This window comes from Mus caroli, chromosome 5, assembly GCF_900094665.2.
Source record: "Mus caroli chromosome 5, CAROLI_EIJ_v1.1, whole genome shotgun sequence".
NCBI lineage: Eukaryota > Metazoa > Chordata > Mammalia > Rodentia > Muridae > Mus > Mus caroli.
This window is the reverse complement of record NC_034574.1, coordinates 117679435-117697195: the sequence shown is the minus strand read 5'-3', so window position 1 is coordinate 117697195 and position 17761 is coordinate 117679435. Positions and strand designations below refer to the sequence as shown.

At 48.8% G+C, this 17761-nt stretch overlaps 1 protein-coding gene across 1 annotated transcript in view; it reads right to left on the bottom strand.

Annotated features, from left to right (window-relative positions):
- Dnah10 (dynein axonemal heavy chain 10) overlaps positions 1 to 17761 on the bottom strand; it is a 111828-nt gene that overhangs the window by 91779 nt on the left and 2288 nt on the right. Inside the window, exons 3-10 of the mRNA XM_021162419.2 lie at positions 15454 to 15554; positions 14528 to 14636; positions 12980 to 13095; positions 12166 to 12388; positions 10140 to 10297; positions 7807 to 8037; positions 3265 to 3455; positions 1443 to 1641 (exon numbers count right to left, since the gene is read on the bottom strand). Of these exons, the coding sequence (XP_021018078.1) occupies positions 1443 to 1641; positions 3265 to 3455; positions 7807 to 8037; positions 10140 to 10297; positions 12166 to 12388; positions 12980 to 13095; positions 14528 to 14636; positions 15454 to 15554 (1328 nt within the window). The remainder of the gene's footprint in view (positions 1 to 1442; positions 1642 to 3264; positions 3456 to 7806; positions 8038 to 10139; positions 10298 to 12165; positions 12389 to 12979; positions 13096 to 14527; positions 14637 to 15453; positions 15555 to 17761) is intronic.

Here is a 17761-nt window from a genome sequence, read left to right as displayed (position 1 = left end):
TTTCTCTTTCTCTCTTTCTCTCTCTCTCTCTCTCTCTCTCTCTCTCTCTCTCTCTCTCTCTCTCTCTCTTTCTTTCTCCTCCTCTCATATATTATATCCCGACGGCAGTTGCCCTCCATCCCCTTCCCCCAGTCTTCCTTCCTCACTCCCCCCTCCCCCCTAACTCCCCTCAGAAAAGAGCAGGCCTCCCAGGGACAACAACCAAACATGACATAACAAGCTACAATAAGACCAGGCACATAGCCAGGCACGCCTGGTGGTGCACGCCTTTAATCCCAGCACTTGGGAGGCAGAGGCAGGCGAATTTCTGAGTTCGAAGCCAGCCTGGTCTACAGAGTGAGTTCCAGGACAGCCAGGGCCACGCAGAGAAACCCTGTCTCAAAAAAAAAAAAAAAACAAAAACAAAAACAAAAACAGCCACACAGCAGCATCACATCAAGGCTGGGACAAGGCAGTCCAGGAGGAGGAAAAAGGTCCCAGGAGCAGGCGAAAGAGTCAGGGACAGCCCCAGCTCCTTCCTGTGGAAATAGTCACCTTGTTTATGTGTCAAATCTCTTACTGACCCTGGGACACTCTAGGATTCAGCAAACCTGGTTGGACACTGAACCTCAGGGACTCCCCCCTTTTCAGCACTGGGATTACAGCAGGCTCTCAACTTAGGCTGTGATACTGGAGGCTGGGGATCTGAGCTCAGACCTCTTGTGATTGCTATACCAGTGCATTACTGACAGAGCTGTCTCCCTAGACAGGGGCCTGGCACCTGTGCCCCCAGCTTTTAGCTGTTTTAACTCACTTTGTTCCCCTAGCAGGGGCCCTGTGGGCTCTCCAGAGGGATGCCAAGTGAATGAGAGGGTGGAGTCCCTCCCGGCAAGGGCTGTGCTAGCCACCCAGTCAGACACTAAGCACAAGCCCCTATATCCAAAAGCTGTGGCAGTCGGCTAATACAGAGCTGGTGGGTGGTAGGCAAGGGTATTGAGGCCTGAAGGGAATAGTGGGAAGGTAGGGGGAAGGAAACGGAAGAGATTTAAAGCCAGGACAGGCAAATGCCCAGTACAAGGAGAGCTCTGGAGGTGGCCTTGCAAAAGAGAGGTCAGAGCCCAAAGAAAAGTTGCAAAGACTGCTGGGAAAATGATTCAGTCAGTGAGAACCCCGATGACCCAAATTTGATTCATAGTGGCTCAGCTCACGCTTGTAATCCCAGTACTCGGGGAGGCCTCTGAGGCTCCCTGGTCAGGCAGCCTAGACACACACACAGAGTCACAAAAGACCTAGGGTGCAGTGGCACATTCTGGTACCTTCTAGAACTCTATACACCATTCTCTCAATAGTCTCTTTTCTACTGGGCCCTTCAGGTCGGCGGCGTGATGGCGCCCCTCATCCAAAGGCCCGAATGCGCCCTCCCCATCAGACAAGTAAACACACATCTCAGAAGGGGCTCCCACCTGCAGAACATCTGAAAGGTCCTGGCAGATGTTGGCCATGTAGTCTGTTCTCTCAAACAATCGCTTCCGGTCAAATTCCCATCGTGCCTCCCGACCAGAAGCCTCAATCTTGGCCCGAATATCGAAGTAAGATTTTTTCCATAGCTTGAGAGTGTTTCTAGCCTCCTGGGTCTTAAACTGAGCATTTGCTCGGTTTTCCCTGTTAAACAAAGAGAGGTCAGGCTTTGAACACAGCTGCCTACATCTAAACCACGCGCCTCCCCCCTCCCGCCCCCTTCCTAGGGCATTGGTATCTGGGAGGATTCTCGTCCTGGACCTCCCTGGCACCAAGATCTCCTCAGGGAATTTGTCCTCATGTACCATTGCAATAAGGACACAGAAAGGGCCCCCAAGCTGGGCCCAGGCTGTCCTCCACAGCAGCCATCTGACCAAGCTCCATGGAAAACATGGGTGGCTACCTGAAGCAGAGAGAAGGTGGCCTTGGTGCCTGTCTTATGATCACCATGGTGGCTGTCATTCTGGAGCGTATACCCTGCCTGTCACTGAACTCACCCACGAGGACCAGGTAGAAAGTAGGGAATGGCCAAATTCGCCTCAGCAGTAGAACGTGCGATTAGCCTTAGGAGACCCTGGGTTTGCTCCCTATGGCATGCTCACACAAAACAGTCAAAAACCATCATCGCCCTGAACGTGTGACAGGCTGCTCCTCCTGGGGGGCCAGGCCCTGGACTGACCATCCCTGCCTCAGTCTCTCCAAAGATAACTAAAGAACAAAGTCCCAGGCAAAATCACACAGGCGCGCTTGCCCACCAGCTGGAGACTGCTTGGCTTTTAAGAGCGTAGACTTCTGTCATGAGGCCCAGAGCTCAGGTCCTGGCATGCACTTTGGGCAGCTCACACAGTGTGTGTTAACTGGAGCCCCAGAGGATCTGATGCCCTCTTTTTGGCCTCTGCTGCAGGTATCTGCACAGACACACCTATACGCGTAAATAAAGATAAAACCCTGTCTCAAAAAAAAATCAATAACTTAAGCTTGAGAAATCATACACATACATAATTGTGTTATGCAATATAATCACATACAGAATTGTGTATTTCACTGTATAAATGAAGTATATATATGCATGTGTATATATACATATACATATACATATATATATATATATATATTATGTTTGAGCAATGGGATATTATTCAGTCATAAAAAGGAATGAAGTCCAGATGATACACATACATTGTGGATAAAGTCTTGGAGACACCACACTGAATAAAATACCACCCAGAAAAGACTTTGTGTTGCAAGATCTCCAGGTCTTGGGATTAGAGAGGACAGAGGTTTGAAGTGATTGATAAAATGCACATGACATCTTTGGGAGATGAAAAAGAATGTTTCTTTTCAAATATATTCTAAAATAATGTGCATATATGTGTAGAGGTCCACCTGGGTGCATCACCCAAGACGGCCAGAAGAGGGCATCAGATCCCCTGGAGCTCTAGCTCCAGGCAGGAGGTTGTAAGCTTCCCTGGGTGCTGGAAACTGAACCCAGGTCCTCTGCACACGCTCTTAATCGCTGAGCCACCTTTCCAGCCCCATGCTCTATAAATCAATCGATGGGATGGCTAGTCCCAAGAGTATTCTGCCAGCATCTGAATCTCCGTGATAATTATTTTGCAGTCCTAGGGATGAAACCCAGGCCCTCAGGACGCTTGGAGCCTGCTCTACCATTGAGCCCCACCCACCCCAGCTCTGAATCTCGAACAGCCGGAACAGAGCTGCTGGTCTCCCAGAAGGAACCCCAGGCTGGCCCCAATGGCTTCTCACTTGAACAGGGTGCGTAGGTTGATGACTCGGCACACGCGCTCAGCGATCTCCCAGGCGATGCGTTCCATGAGTGGAATCATCCTCTCGTCTCTGTTGTAGTGTCTAGAAATGATCCACACCATGCGCAGGGCACTCATCATGGATGGAATGGTATCCAGGACCACATGGAAGCTGGAGCCGTGTGTGATGTTCTGCCACAGCCACGCGGAGGGAACAAAGGGGGACAGAAGAGGGACTTAGTCTCAAGGCCAGGAATCTCTCTCTCTCTCTCTCTCTCTCTCTCTCTCTCTCTCTCTCTCTCACACACACACACACACACACACATACATTACATATTCCAAGGGTGGCACATTCTGTTTTTCAAGTCCACTTGTTTCTGTCCTTCTCTATCAAGAGACACCATTCCTTCCCCACCCCATGGGTCTATCCAGGCCCTGCTACTTGACTGTTGGCAGATGAGGGTTAGTGTAGGGGGACCAGAGGTTCTTGTGCTCACAGACAAGCACTAGGGAAACCAAGATGGTTAAACACACAGCATGCTCTCTTGGAAGGGAGACATGTCTAACTTCTTTTCCATCCAGAAGACTGGGAAGAGCTGTGGCTAATAGCCTGGGGACCTCTGTGCTATCTATAAGGCCAGACCACATCATGTCCCCCTGACTCTTATGTTTCTCCCAATTATCCTCCCCTTAGCTTGAGCATCGTTTCTCAGTCAACAGAGAGACATTTGTGCTGTGCTTAAATGTACGTGAAATAAACTGCCTGGTGTCAGATTCTCAAAGTCTGAACCAGCACCGGCTACTGAGTCGAATGTTCTTCTTGCCTCCCGTGGATCGACATTCTGCCAGCCCTAGTGTTTGCACACACACAGGCACACGCACACGTACATACACACATGGTACACACATACAGGTACAGCCAAATGCCCATACCTAAAAAAATGTTTCTAAATAAAGATTTAAAAGGAAGCAAGCAGGCTAGTGAGATGGCTCAGAAGGTAAGAACACTGACTGCTTTTCCAAAGGTCCTGAGTTCAAATCCCAGCAACTACATGGTGGCTCACAACCACCCGTAACGGGATTTGAAGTCCTCTTCTGGTGTGTCTTAAGACAGCTACACAATGTACTTATGTATAATAACAAATTAATTAAAAAAAAAAAAAGGAAGAAGCTAGCCGACCCATCAGAGCAACAGGAAGCAAATGAGGAAGGTGACACGTGGCATATCTGACTTGGAACCTGCAATTCAGTCTTTTAAATTAGTATTTGAACTCCATAATACAAACACGAGGTGTCGTAGTGCATCCTGGGAGCGTCAGGCGGACCAGAGCTATGCACTTCCTGCCAGCCAGGAAGCAGAGAATCAGACTGAGAGGGGCCCTTCGAGAACAACAGTCCCCTGCCCCCCCTCCCCGCCGTGTCCCTCCTCATCCCAGCTCCTATGGCCTATTTCCTCCAGTAAGACCTCCACCTCCTGAAGGTTCCAGAATCCCACAGAACAGCAGGACCGGAAGCCCCTGGGTGACAGCCCCATTCAAACCACAACACAGCGTGTTATGCTCACGAAGACAAAAATGCAGGAACACAATTGAAAATCATAAAGGATAACTATTTAGGGCCTGGAGAGATGGCTCAGTGGTTAAGAGGCATGTGCGTCACCTCCAGAAGCCTCAGGTTCAATTCCCAGCACTGCACCTGTGGCTCATGACTGCCTGTAAGCCTAGCACAGGGCCAGAGCCTCTGTGGGCACCTGCATTCCTGTGTGTACAGGCTTATACATCATTAAAAAAATAATAATAATAAAAAGAACTGCTGGGTGATGATGGCACATGCCTTTAGTCTCAGCACTTGGGAGGCAGAGGCAGAGAGATCTCTATGAGTTCAAGGCCAGCCTGGCAGTGAGACTCAGTGTTGAATGGGTTCAGGTTCTCATTGTAGGTGCTAAAGGTATTTACATGTAGACTATTGTAATGGGTTCTGCTGAGGTTTGCTCTGTTGCTATGTATTGTAACACTAAATACTGACACACACACACAAGATCCGGTTGCCCTCAGGGATGAGAGAATCCTCACACACAACAAGTAAGGCTATGTGACCTTGTTCCTTCATTTAAAACTATTGGTTGAATAAAGATGCCGGCAGCTGATAGCCAGGCCGAAGAGAGGTGGGTTGGGTTTCGGTTCCCAGGCTTGGGGTCTAAGGAGGACCACGAGGAACTGTAGAGAAAGAGGAGAGACGCCATGGGGCAGATGAGTCTTGAAAATATGGCCATGAGGACTGGTCAGTTGGAGCTAAGAGGCCCAGATGGAACATGGCTAGTTATAACTCAGGGTGATGGATCGGGAAGTAGATTAGAGGTTAGATATCTGCCCAACTCTAGTGCATTAAAGGCTTGGGAGGACATTAGCCGAAAGACCCAACAAAGGGGAGAGAGAACCTGTAGAGACCATAGCCAGTGGATAGGCATGGCCCCCGGTTGAGGGATGGGGCCGCCCACCCACCTCAAAATTATTAATCCAGAATTACCCCTGTCAAAAGGAAATGCAGGGACAAAGAATGGAGCAGAGACTGAAGGAAAGGCCACCCAGAGACTGCCCAACCTGGGGATCCATCCCATCTTCAGAAACCAAACCCAGGAACTATTGCTCATGCCAAGAAGCACTGGCTGACAGGAGCCTGGTATAGCTGTCCCCTGAGAGGCTCTGCCAGAGCCTGACCAAGACAGATGCAGATGTATGCAACCAAACATCGGACTGAGCGTGGAGACCCCACGGAGGAGTTAGAGCAAGGACTGAAGGAGCTGAAGGGGTTTGCAATCCCATAAGAAGAACAACAATATCAACCAACCAGATCTCCCAAAGCTCCCAGGGACTAAACCACCAAGCAAAGTGAACACATGGAGGGACCCATGACTCCAGCTACATATGTAGCAGAGGATGGCCTTGTCAGACATCAGTGGGAGGGGAACCCCTTGGTCCTGTGGAGGCTCAATGACTCAGTGTAGGGGAACACTAGGGCGCTGAGGCAGGAGTAGGGGAATGGGTGGGGGAGCACCATCAGAGAGGCAGGGGGAGGAGGGATGGGATAGGAGGTTTGTGAAGGGGAAACTGGGAAGGGGGATAACATTTGAAACGTAAATAAATAAAATAACCAATAAGAAAAATTTAAAGGCTTATCTTAAATGTTCTGTGTCATTTATCTGGGAACTGAATGATCAAAGGTGGAGTAGAACACCACACCCCCATTTGAGATTAAATAATTAATATAACGGGTTTGAATTTAATGCTGCTGATAGTGAGGTTAGAAGTGGTGTTGGGGATGAGGGGATACCACAGTCAATGAGTACGTGTCTTATAAACACAAGGACCTGAGTTCAATCCCCAGGACCCAGATTAAAAAGCCAGGTGTGGGTGATACATGCTTGTCAGCCCACACCCAGGATACACAGACATCAGAGTTCCTGAGGCTCAGGGATCAAACTATGTGGTTGAGTTCCAGGCCAATGAGAGACCATGTCTCAAAGGAACAAAGCAAGAGCTGGAGGGCTGGCAAGATGGCACAGTGGTTAAGAGCACTGACTGCTCTTCCCAGCAACCACATGGTGGTTCACAACCATCTGTAACAAGATCTGACGCCCTCTTCTGGTGTGTCTGAAGACAGCGACAGTGTACTTACATATAATAATAAATAAATCATTGGGCCAGAGCGAGTGGGGGCCAAGCCAACAGAGGTCCTGAGTTCACTTCCCAGCAACCACATGATGGCTCACAACCATTTGTACAGCTACCGTGTACTCACATACATAGAATACATAAAAAAAAAAATGGAGAGATGGCTTGGTAGCTAAGAGCACTGGCTGCTGCTTTTTCAGAGGACTGGGATTAGATTGCCAGCACCCACATGGTGGTTCACTAGCATCTGTAACTCCTGGTCCAGGGGAGCTGACACCCTCTTCTGTCCTCCATGGGCATCACGAATGCACATGGTCATTGACATGCATGCAAGCAAGATACCCTTTTTTTTTTTTAAAGCTTGGTGTGGTAAGAGGCAGAGGTAGGTGGATCCCCGTGAGTTTGAGACCAGCCTGGTTTATACAGCTAGCACCAGGATAGCAGGGCTATACAGAGAAACCCTGTCTTGAAAAAGCAAAAGAAAGAGAAAAAGAGAGAAAGAGAGAAAGGAAGGAAGGAAGGAAAGAAGGAAGGAAGGAAGGAAGGAAGGAAGGAAGGAAGGAAGGAAGGAAGGAAGGAAGGAAGGGAGGGGACTCTGGTAGCCCAAGCTAGCCTCAAATTTCCTATATGACTAAAGATGACCTTGAATTTCTGATCCTTCGGCTTTGCCTCCTGAATGCTAGGATTATAGGTGAATACCAACATGCAGGGTTTGTGTGGTCCTAGCCATGGAAACCAGGGCTTTGTGCATGCCAGGCACGTACTCTCTCAGCGGAGTCACAACCCCAGCTCCAAAATGTCATTTTAAAAATGACATCGACGCAGAGCTCCTCACAGAGCTGGCTTCCCGGAACGCAGCCCACCCTCCGTACCTTGAAGTGACGTTCCACAGTGGACAGGAAGCGCACATTGTCCGAGGCCTCCATGTGGAGCTTGAAGAGTTCCGTCAGGATAGGCTGCACATTGGCCGTGAGCATGGACTCTGCTTCTTTGATCACCTCTAAGACCTTCCTAACAAATGGAAGCTTCGTCTGCTCATAGAGGGCGCTCAGCGTTGCGTTTCTCTCTCTCCAGAACTCGATTTCAGCCAGAGGGCCATTGCCCTAAGAGAGACATGAGCGCACAGATACACATGGTCATTTCCCCAGTGCCGCTGTCCCAACTGCTCCACATAGCAGTTCAATCAGAATGGACCTCAGGACCCTACTGGGAATGCAAGACAGCACCCTGCCTTTCCTGACGCATCCACAGTGCCAGAAACTGTCACTACAAAGGAGAAAGCCCCACAGAAGAGACTCAGAAACTGTTCCAGTGTATTGCACAGGTGTGTGTGTGTGTGTGTGTGTGTGTGTGTGTGTGTATGTGTGTGTGTGTATATATATATATATACACACACATACACACATATGTATGTGAGCTCGTGTATACACACGAGTGTGTGCGCATGTATTCTTGTGAGTGTGTGTGTATATATGTACATGTGTGCATATACATGAATATGTATCTACTTTGTGAGAATGTATGTGATTACGTGAATGTTACAGGTGTGTGTATGTGTGCATATGTATACCCATGAACATGTATATGTGTTCCTGACAGAAAAAAGCGAGCATGTGTTTGTGACCATGTGTGCATTGAACGTGTATATGTGTGTATGCATGTGAGTGTGTGCACGTTGAGTGTGTGTGCTTGTGTCAGGAAAAGTGTGTGTGCGTGCATGTACAAGCTCATGTAGACTAGAGTTCAAACTTGGGTGTCATTCAGCAGGAACTATCTTGTTTCGATTTTTCTTTTAACTTTTTTTGTTTTGAAGCCAGGTCTTACCAGGTAGCCCTGGTTGACCTGGAACTCACTATGTAGACCAGTGTCTTGGGGCATCTACTGCTGGGATGAGACACCACTGACCAAATCAGCTCGAGGAAGAAAGGGTTATGTCAGTTTACAGTTCCCCAGTAAATCCATCCGGGAGAAAAGTGGGGCAGGACCTGAAGCAGAGGCCATGGAAGAATGTTGCTTACTGGCTTGCTCCTCATAGCTTGCTCAGCTTGCTTTCTCATATGTCCCAGGAGCACCTACCCAGGGGTGGCACCACCTACAATGAGCTGGGCCCTCCCCCATCAATCATCAATCAAGAAAAGGTACCACAGGCTTGCCCACAGGCCAGTTTACTGGGGGGCATTTTCTCAGTTGAGGTTCCCTCTTCCAAAACAACTCAAGCTTGTGCCAAGTTGATGGAAAAATGAGCCAGCACAGTTGGGATTGCTTTGAAGTCACAGAGATAGCTTGCCTCTACCTCCAGAATGCTGGGACTGAAAGACTGGACCACCAAGTCCTCACACAACTTGCTTTCTTATTTCAAACAGTTGACTTGGGTTCCTAGGGATGGCAGCCCAGCCAGCTCAGCCCCTGGTGGTCTGAATAAGAACGGCTCCCATAGACTCTTGGGTTTAAATGTTTAGTCATCAGGGAGTGGCAGTGGTTAAGAAAGATTAGGGTCCGGGCATGGTGGCGCACGCCTTTAATCCCAGCACTTGGGAAGCAGAGGCAGGCGGGTTTCTGAGTTCGAGGTCAGCTTGGTCTACAGAGTGAGTTCCAGGACAGCCAGGGCTACACAGAGAAACCATGTCTTGAAAAACAAAAACAAAAACAAAAACCAGAAAAGAAAAGAAAAGAAAAGAAAAGAAAAGAAAAGAAAAGAAGAGAAAGAGAAAGATTAGGAAGTGTAGCCCTGTTGGTATGCCACAGGGGTGGGGGTGGGATGAGAGTGAGGGTAGGGTGGGCTTTGAGTTTTCAAAAATCCAAGCCATTCTCAGTATCTCAAGAGCTCTCTCTCTCTCTCTCTCTCTCTCTCTCTCTCTCTCTCTCTCTCTCTCTCTCTTTGCTTGCCTGGCAGAATGTAGCTCTCTCTGCTGCTTCTCCAGCACCACTCCTGCCTGCTGCCCTGTTTCTACCATGCTAATCAACTAAACCTCTCAAACTGTAAGCAAGTGTCTCTTCACAGCAATAGGGCAGGGACTAAGACAGGATAAGCTCTGTCACTCCAGACAGCGATCTGAGAGCACCTGAACAAAGGCAATGCTACGACCGTCCTCACCCACAGCATCTTTTAGGGAAGTCTCCAACAGGGAGAAAAAAGAGACCTGTTCCTCGGGGTGCTGGGTGTAACCTGCGCCAGGCTCCTTCCAAGCCCCTCCGCACAGAATACCTGGGGCTTCTTCTTCATCTGGGAATCCAGCGCATATGAAATCTGGCCCAGCCAGTGGATCACACACTGTTCCAGAGTCTCCACCAGTTCTGGATCGGACACCAGCTCCGATACGTCTCCCTCCACACTGATGCTGGGCATCTCCAGTTTGATCTCACCTGGTGGAGGGCATCACGTTAGAGCCTAGCTTAGGAAAAACCTGTAACGTTCCTGTTCGTCAGCCAGCTCTACCCTCCCGCATCATCGGGTCATTAGCCCATCTCCTCGGCCGTCTCTGGCTCGATCTCTTTCACAGGCATGTGATCAGATGATGGTCTGAGACCGGAGTTCTGCGCTATTTAAGAGATCCTCCGAGACTGGGGAGGTTGCGCAGTGGTTAGAGCCACTCTCTGTTCTTCCAGAGAACCAGAGGTATCAGCGCTGTAACTGAGCTCCAGAGTATCTGACGCCCTCTTCTGGCCTCCGCTGGTACCTGCTCTCACGCGCACTCTCCTGCCGCTGCCACCACACAAATACACAAAGTAAAATACATCTTTGGAGAGGGGGAAAGTAACTGGTGTAAATGAAGATAAGTCGGGCTATCCAAATCAAGATAATGTAAAGGAAGAAAATATTTAAGTCCCGATTCTTTGTGCCAGAGACTGGAGTGAATATGTCCATTCGACAAGAGCAGAAGGCCCTGGGGAAATAAATGGAGTTAAAACATCTCAGAACTAAACAGAGCAACGAGCAAGGAAAGGTCCAGCTGGAGCGCTCTTCAGGCACATAAAACACAGGAACTAGGGGGATGCCTCCATGGCTAAAGTGCTTGCTGCACAAGCATAAGGATATGAGTTCAAATCCCCACAACTCCTATGCAAGCCAAGAGCAGTGGTTCATGTCTGTCACCCCAAAGTGGAGACAAGTGGATTCCCTGGGGTTCGATGACCAGCCAGCCTAGCCCAGTTGGAAAGCGAGAGACCTCATCTCCAAAAAAGACAGAGAATGCCACCTAAGGAGCAACACCTTACCGGGACCTGCACACACAGGTGCACCTCCACCCCCACCCACGAAGAGGTAAGAAAAGATGTGGTTCTTCTCACCACAGGGACTTCATTGCTTTGCTTCTAAACAATTCCGTGGCCGGGCGTGGTGGCGCACGCCTTTAATCCCAGCACTCGGGAGGCAGAGGCAGGTGGATTTCTGAGTTCGAGGCCAGCCTGGTCTACAAAGTGAGTTCCAGGACAGCCAGGTCTATACAGAGAAACCCTGTCTCAAAAAAACAAAAAAACAAAAAACAAAAAAAAACAATTCCGTTTCCAGTGAGCATATAAACAAGAATTCTCGGGGCTTGAGATGTGGTTCAGCAGGTAGGGCGTGGCACAGGGTTCAACCCCCAGCATTACATAAACAGAGCACAGAGCATGGGAGCACACAGGTGTGACCTTAGCCCTTGGGAAGTAGAGGCAGGAGGATCAGAAATTGAAAGTCAACCTCGGCTCTTTGACACAGATCTGGGCTACAAGACACCCAGTCTCGAATTAAAAAAGGGGTGGGGTGAGGGTTGTCTAGAGATATGAAATGGCTCAGTGGTTTAGAGCACTGGGTGCTTTGCCAGAGGACCTTGGTTAGACTCCCAGCACCCATGTGATTCACAACAGCCTGTCACTCCAGTTCAGTTCCAGGGGATCCAGCACCCTCTTCTAGAATGCATGCATACATGCAAGCCCCAAACACATAAAATGATACGTTAAAAAGATCATAAACTCTTAGGAATTGGTAGCACATGCCTTTCATCCCAGCATTTGGGAAGCATAGGGAGATAGAACTAGAAGCTCAAAGCCAACCTGGCCTACAGATGGAGCTCTAAGACAGCAAGACAGCCAGGGCTACACAAAGAAACCCTGTCTCAAAAACAACCAACCAACGAACCAAACACCAAACAAAAATCACAAAGTGAAACAAAAATGGTTCTTAGGGTGAGCTATTAGTTCTTTGCGCACGGCTTGGGGGCGGGGCGGGGCGGGACGGGGCGGGCGGAACAGACCTTCAAGCTGCTGTATAGTCCTTTGAATGTTGTTCTCAAATTTCTGCAGATTCATTAAGAACTCATCGCGGATCAGTTGGACACTGTGGTACTCCATCGGCTCCCCCGGGATGGCCACCGACTCTGCCAGGTCATAAAGAGAAAACTCCTGGTTCTCTCCAGACAGTGTCCCCTGGCCTGACTCCGATTTGTGCTGGTTGAAGGACAGTGCGGGCATGAAAACCTGCAAAGGCACAATGTGTTACAGCTAACCTGCTCAGGGTCTCCAGCTGTCTGTTACACTGATGGATGTGCAAGTCGGTGCCAGGCCTATCGCTCCAGCCTTCAGGAGGCTGAGGCAGGAGGACTGCAGTTTGAGGCAGCCCAGGCTGGCTTTTGAGACAAGAAGGATTTTGATTCAACGGAGGTTGCAGGTGACGTCTGGATCTACTTATGTGACACGTGACCGCTTAGTGAAATTGTGTTTCACTCTGAGGATATTTTATAACAAATGGCTTGCTTGGCTTAAGCAAGCAGCGGCTCTGTTCTCAGAAGTCTCGAGACTAAAAGATGTCACCCAGAGGCCTGGTGTGGCAGGAGCTGACCTGTGATCCCAGCACTTGACAGGCAGGTGCCGTACAACTACCCATGAGTTCAAAGCCAGTCTGGTCTACAAAGGGAATTCCAGGCCAGACAGGGCTATGAGGACCCTGTCTCAAAATCAACCTATGTTAAATGAATAGGCACACAGACAGAGCTAGTGGACTCTCCAGCCCTTCTTTGGAAGCAGCCACTGTCTGGGAGACGCCAGGGTCTCTGTGGGCTCCGCGGTTACCTGGCAGATGACGTCCTTCAGGAGCTGGAGCACCTGAGAGTTGATGACGCCGTACTCCATGGTCTCTGGCATGATTTCCATTGCTTCCTTCATGTCCGTGGCTTCTGGGATGGCGTCTAAACACAAACACACCCTAAGCATCCAGCCAGTGGGTGGCGGGGACATTCTTAGGCTAGTGTCCTGGGAGTCTCTTCTTCCTGTCAGAGGCTCTGGTCACAAAGTCAGAAGCCAAGGTAGGCTAACCTGGATCCAAACAAGCCCTGGGCAAACGAGACTAAAATAGACTACGCTGACCTTTTGAGTTGTTGGAAGTTTTTAAAGACAGTGGGAGCTAAAAAGTTGCCCTGTTTTTCACATTACAGTATTAACACGGGGTCTCGGGGACAAAAAATTGATAACTTTGATTTTATTTATTCAGTTATTGTTTTCTTCCTTTTTCTGTTTTTCTTTTATCTATCTATCTATCTATCTATCTATCTATTTATTTATTTATTTATTTATTTATGTAAGTACACTGTGGTTGTCTTCAAGCACACCAGTAAGAGGGCATCAGATCCCATTACACATGGTTGTGAGCCACCATGTGGTTGCTGGGAATTGAACTCGGGACCTCTGGAAGAGCAGTCCGTGCTCTTAACCTCTGAGCCCTCTCTCTAGCACCTAAATGTCATATTTTAAAAAGATGTATTTAGGGGGCTGAAGAGATGACTCGGCCAGTGCAGCACTTGCTGTTCTTGCAGCATTTTTTTTTTTAAAGATTTATTTATTTATTATATGTAAGTACACTGTAGCTATCTTCAGACACTCCAGAAGAGGGAGTCAGATCTCGTTACGGATGGTTGTGAGCCACCATGTGGTTGCTGGGATTTGAACTCCGGACCTTTTGAAGAGCAGTTGGGTGCTCTTACCCACTGAGCCATCTCACCAGCCCCTGTTCTTGCAGCTTTGAGTTCAGTTCCTGGCACCTACATCACGGGGTGACTCACAACCATCTGCCACTCCAGTGCAAGGGGATCCCGTACCCCCTTCTGATGTTTGAGGGCATCAGGCATGCATGGGGTGCACAAAAACACTCATACACATAAAACAAAAAAAAAATACATCTTAAAATACGCATACAGCTTATCTCCAGGGCTGGAGAGATGGCTTTGTAGTCAAAGGATTGCCACACAGGCCTGAAGACCAGGGATAGGATCCCAGGTAAATGCCAGGTGGGTGTGGTGGCTCACTATAATTCTAGCCTTTGGAGGGAGAGAAAGGGAATTGATGCCCAGAGCAAGGTAGAGAGACTAGCCGTACCAACCGGCTCTGAGTGGGTGGTGGTGGTGAACCCCTCCCGGCATTCAGTGGGTTCGAGGTTAGCCTGGTCTACAGAATTCCAGGACAGCCAGGGCTCTATACCTATCTTGAACCCTGTCTTAAAACACCCCCACATACCCACACAAAACAAACAAACAGACAGACTGTACCCATGAAGAATGCCCCCCTGCCACACACACACACACACACACACACACACACACACTCACACACAAAGCTTGAAGGTACCTTTTGAACTTCTGAGGAAAAAAACCACATTCTGTTGCAGAAACTCCTCGGGAAGAGAGGCGAGGTTCACGTGCAGCTCCAGCCTGTTGATGATGCGTTTTACAATTTTCTGAAACAGACGGGACCCCATTGGGCCCACAGGTGAGCGCTCGGTGGGATGTGGGCGTCCCTAATATGATTAAGGAGGCCGTGGCTATACAGTGGCCACAGAAGAACTAATTCACAGTCGGATCCCTGACCCTGAGCCTGCATCTTCTACTAACCAGGCTGGGCAGTGACGATTGTGGTGTACTGAGCAGAGAAGTTGACCAGGAGCGGGGTGGGGCCGGGAGGGGAGGGGCGGGGCGAGCGGGATGAGGCAGGTGGGGCGGGGCGGGGCGGGGCAGGGCGGGGCAGGGCGGGGCGGCTCCTGGAAAGAAACTAGCTGCCTCTGGCAAGCTGGTTTGTTGTTTCAGGGTCTTCGGTGGGAATTACGCTTATGTCTTTAGGGAGGAGGCTGCTTGTACAATTATTTCCTTTCGAAAGATTTATTTATTGGGGTCGGAGAGATGGCTCAGCGGTTAAAAGCACTGGCTACTCTTCCGGAGGACCCTGGGTGCAGTTTCCAGCACCTACATGGTGGTTCACAACCATCTGCAACTCCAGTTCTAGGGTGTCTGCCCCTCACTTCTGGCCACGTGTGTGCCACTATATTGGGTCCCTCTTTTCTTTGTAAGCCATAATTCCTGATGGGACAGTTTTTTTTCCCCCCTGTGTATCCCTCAGCCAATCAAAATGAGTCTAAAGGTCCTCTGGGACATCTCAATACAGGATTCTGAAATCTCCACTCTAATGCACTGTGTCCCTCGCATGCTCTGTATCTGTTGCCCTGTCATAAGGGAGGTCCCCAAGCCACTCTTCCACGGAGGGCAGAGAGCAGGGCGCACCTTGCCATACAGTTTGCTGTAGGTCTCTACCTCTGGCTCTTCGTCATCCATATCAAACAGGGAGGGGGTCATGGAGTCACTTCTCAGCTTTGAGAACTTGACTGCAAAACACAATGCATTGTGTGAGTTGAGATGGCCAGAAAGAAGGGTTTCCCAGCACCCAGATACCTTGTTCTGACAACTCCTGACCTCTACATAGCCTTGACCTGTCACATGCCATGTGACATGTCCAAGATCAGGAGTGCGGCAGTCACAGCAGGCTACATATCCAAAAAAAAAAAAAATTCTCCAGTATGAATCACAGGTCTATGTGTGTGTTGGCTGTGGCGCCTAGCAGCTAATATCTCTGGCTTTTTTTCAACCTTATAAGAGATTTATGAGTAAATGAGACACAAGACTAGGGGTGTAATTCTGCGGTAGACACTTGTTTAGTGTGCACAAAGGCCCTGGGCTCCATCTCCAACTCAGCACAACAAACAGGCAGGTGTAGTGCTACAGACCTGTCACCCAGCCTTTCAGAGCCGGGGACAGGAGGATCATGAGTTCAAAATCATCTTAGGCTACATAGAGTTCATATCTACATACCCTGGGCTCATAGCCTAAGGTACGTGAGAGCCTATCTCAAAAATTATAGATAGAGAGAAGCTGAAAAGATGGCTCAGAGTTTAAGAGCATTTGCTGTTCTTCCATGGGGACCTGGGTTTGGTTTCCAGACCCCACATGGCAGCTAACAACTCACTATAACTCCAGTTTCAGGTGTTCTGATGCCCTCTTCTGGCCTGTATGGGTACTGTAGGCAAAAGGCACACATACACACGCAGGCAAACAAACGCTTGAACGCATAAAACAAAATGATCTTCTTAAGAAATAAAACTAAAAAAACAACAAGAAGAAATCAAAATACTTTGGTTTGGCAAACCCCCCAGGACCCAGGGAGGGCTGGAATCCTCCAGGGGTTCCAGGTTCAGCAATGAGAGCTTCAGCTGGCCAGGCAATTAATTGTACAGAAGGGTGGCTTTCCAGATTGGCTCCGTTCTGTATGGAAAGCACTGTATATACAGGGCAGCTTTGGGAGCAGCTCAATGGGGGACACTAAAACCTCTCTGCTGTCCCCCTCCCCAGAATATGGGACAAGCACCTGTACTTTCGCATCCTGGAGTGTCAGGTGACCTCTGTCACAGATGCCAGCATGCTGGCTGGCAGGGGAAATGACAGTACCAATATGAATTGCACACTAGTAACCTTCTGCCAAAAAGACATTCAGGGGTGTGTTCAATGGCACTTCAAATAGTTAACACCGGCTTGGGTTGAGGTGCTGGACGGCACCATTGGTAAAGTGTTTGCAATGTGAACGCGAGAACCCAGCATCCCGTAGAAAACCAGCTATGAAGCACATGTGTGTAATCCTGGCCTTGGAGAGGCTGTGACAGGAGAAACACTGGGGCTCACTGGCCAGGCAGTCTAGTCTATCCTCTGTGCTCCAGGCCAGTAAGAGATCTTGGTTCAGAGAACAAGGTAGGCAGCTACAGAGGAACGCCACCTAAAGTCATGTGTGTATATGAATATATGCAGTTGTCTATGCACATGTGTACAGCATACACACCAGTGTGGGTGTATGTGTGTGCAAGTATGCACACATGCCAGTAAAGAAATGGTTAATGCTGAGTTTTTATGCTATGGGTTTTGTTCCTTTGCTTTTTACAACAGAATCTCATGTAGCTAAGGCTAGCCTCAAACTCACTATTGAGACCCTGTCTTTTTAGAAGAAGAAGGAGAAGAGGAGGAGGAGGAGGAGGAGGAGGAGGAGGAGGAGGAGAGGGCTGGAGAGATGGCTCAGTGGTTAAGAGCACTGACTGATCTCCCAGAGGTCCTGAGTTCAATTCCCAGCAACCACATGGTGGCTCACAACTATCTGTAATGAGATCTGATGCCCTCTTCTAGAGTGTCTGAAGACAGCTACAATGTACTCACAAAGAAAGAAAGAAAGAAAGAAAGAAAGAAAGAAAGAAAGAAAGAAAGAAAGAAAGAAAGAAAGAAAAATTTAAAAGCAGAACTCGGGAGGCAGAGACAGGAGGATCTGAGTTTGAGGCCAGCCTGGTCTTCAAAGTGAGTTCCAGGAAAGCCAGAGTTACTCAGGGAAACCCTGTCTTGAAAAAAAAAGCAAAGCAAAACATAACATAACAACAACAACAACAAAACAACAACTAAAGAAAAAGACAATGAAGAAGAAGAAGAAGAAGAAGAAGAAGAAGAAGAAGAAGAAGAAGAAGAAGAAGAAGAAGAAGAAGGAGGAGGAGGAGGAGGAGGA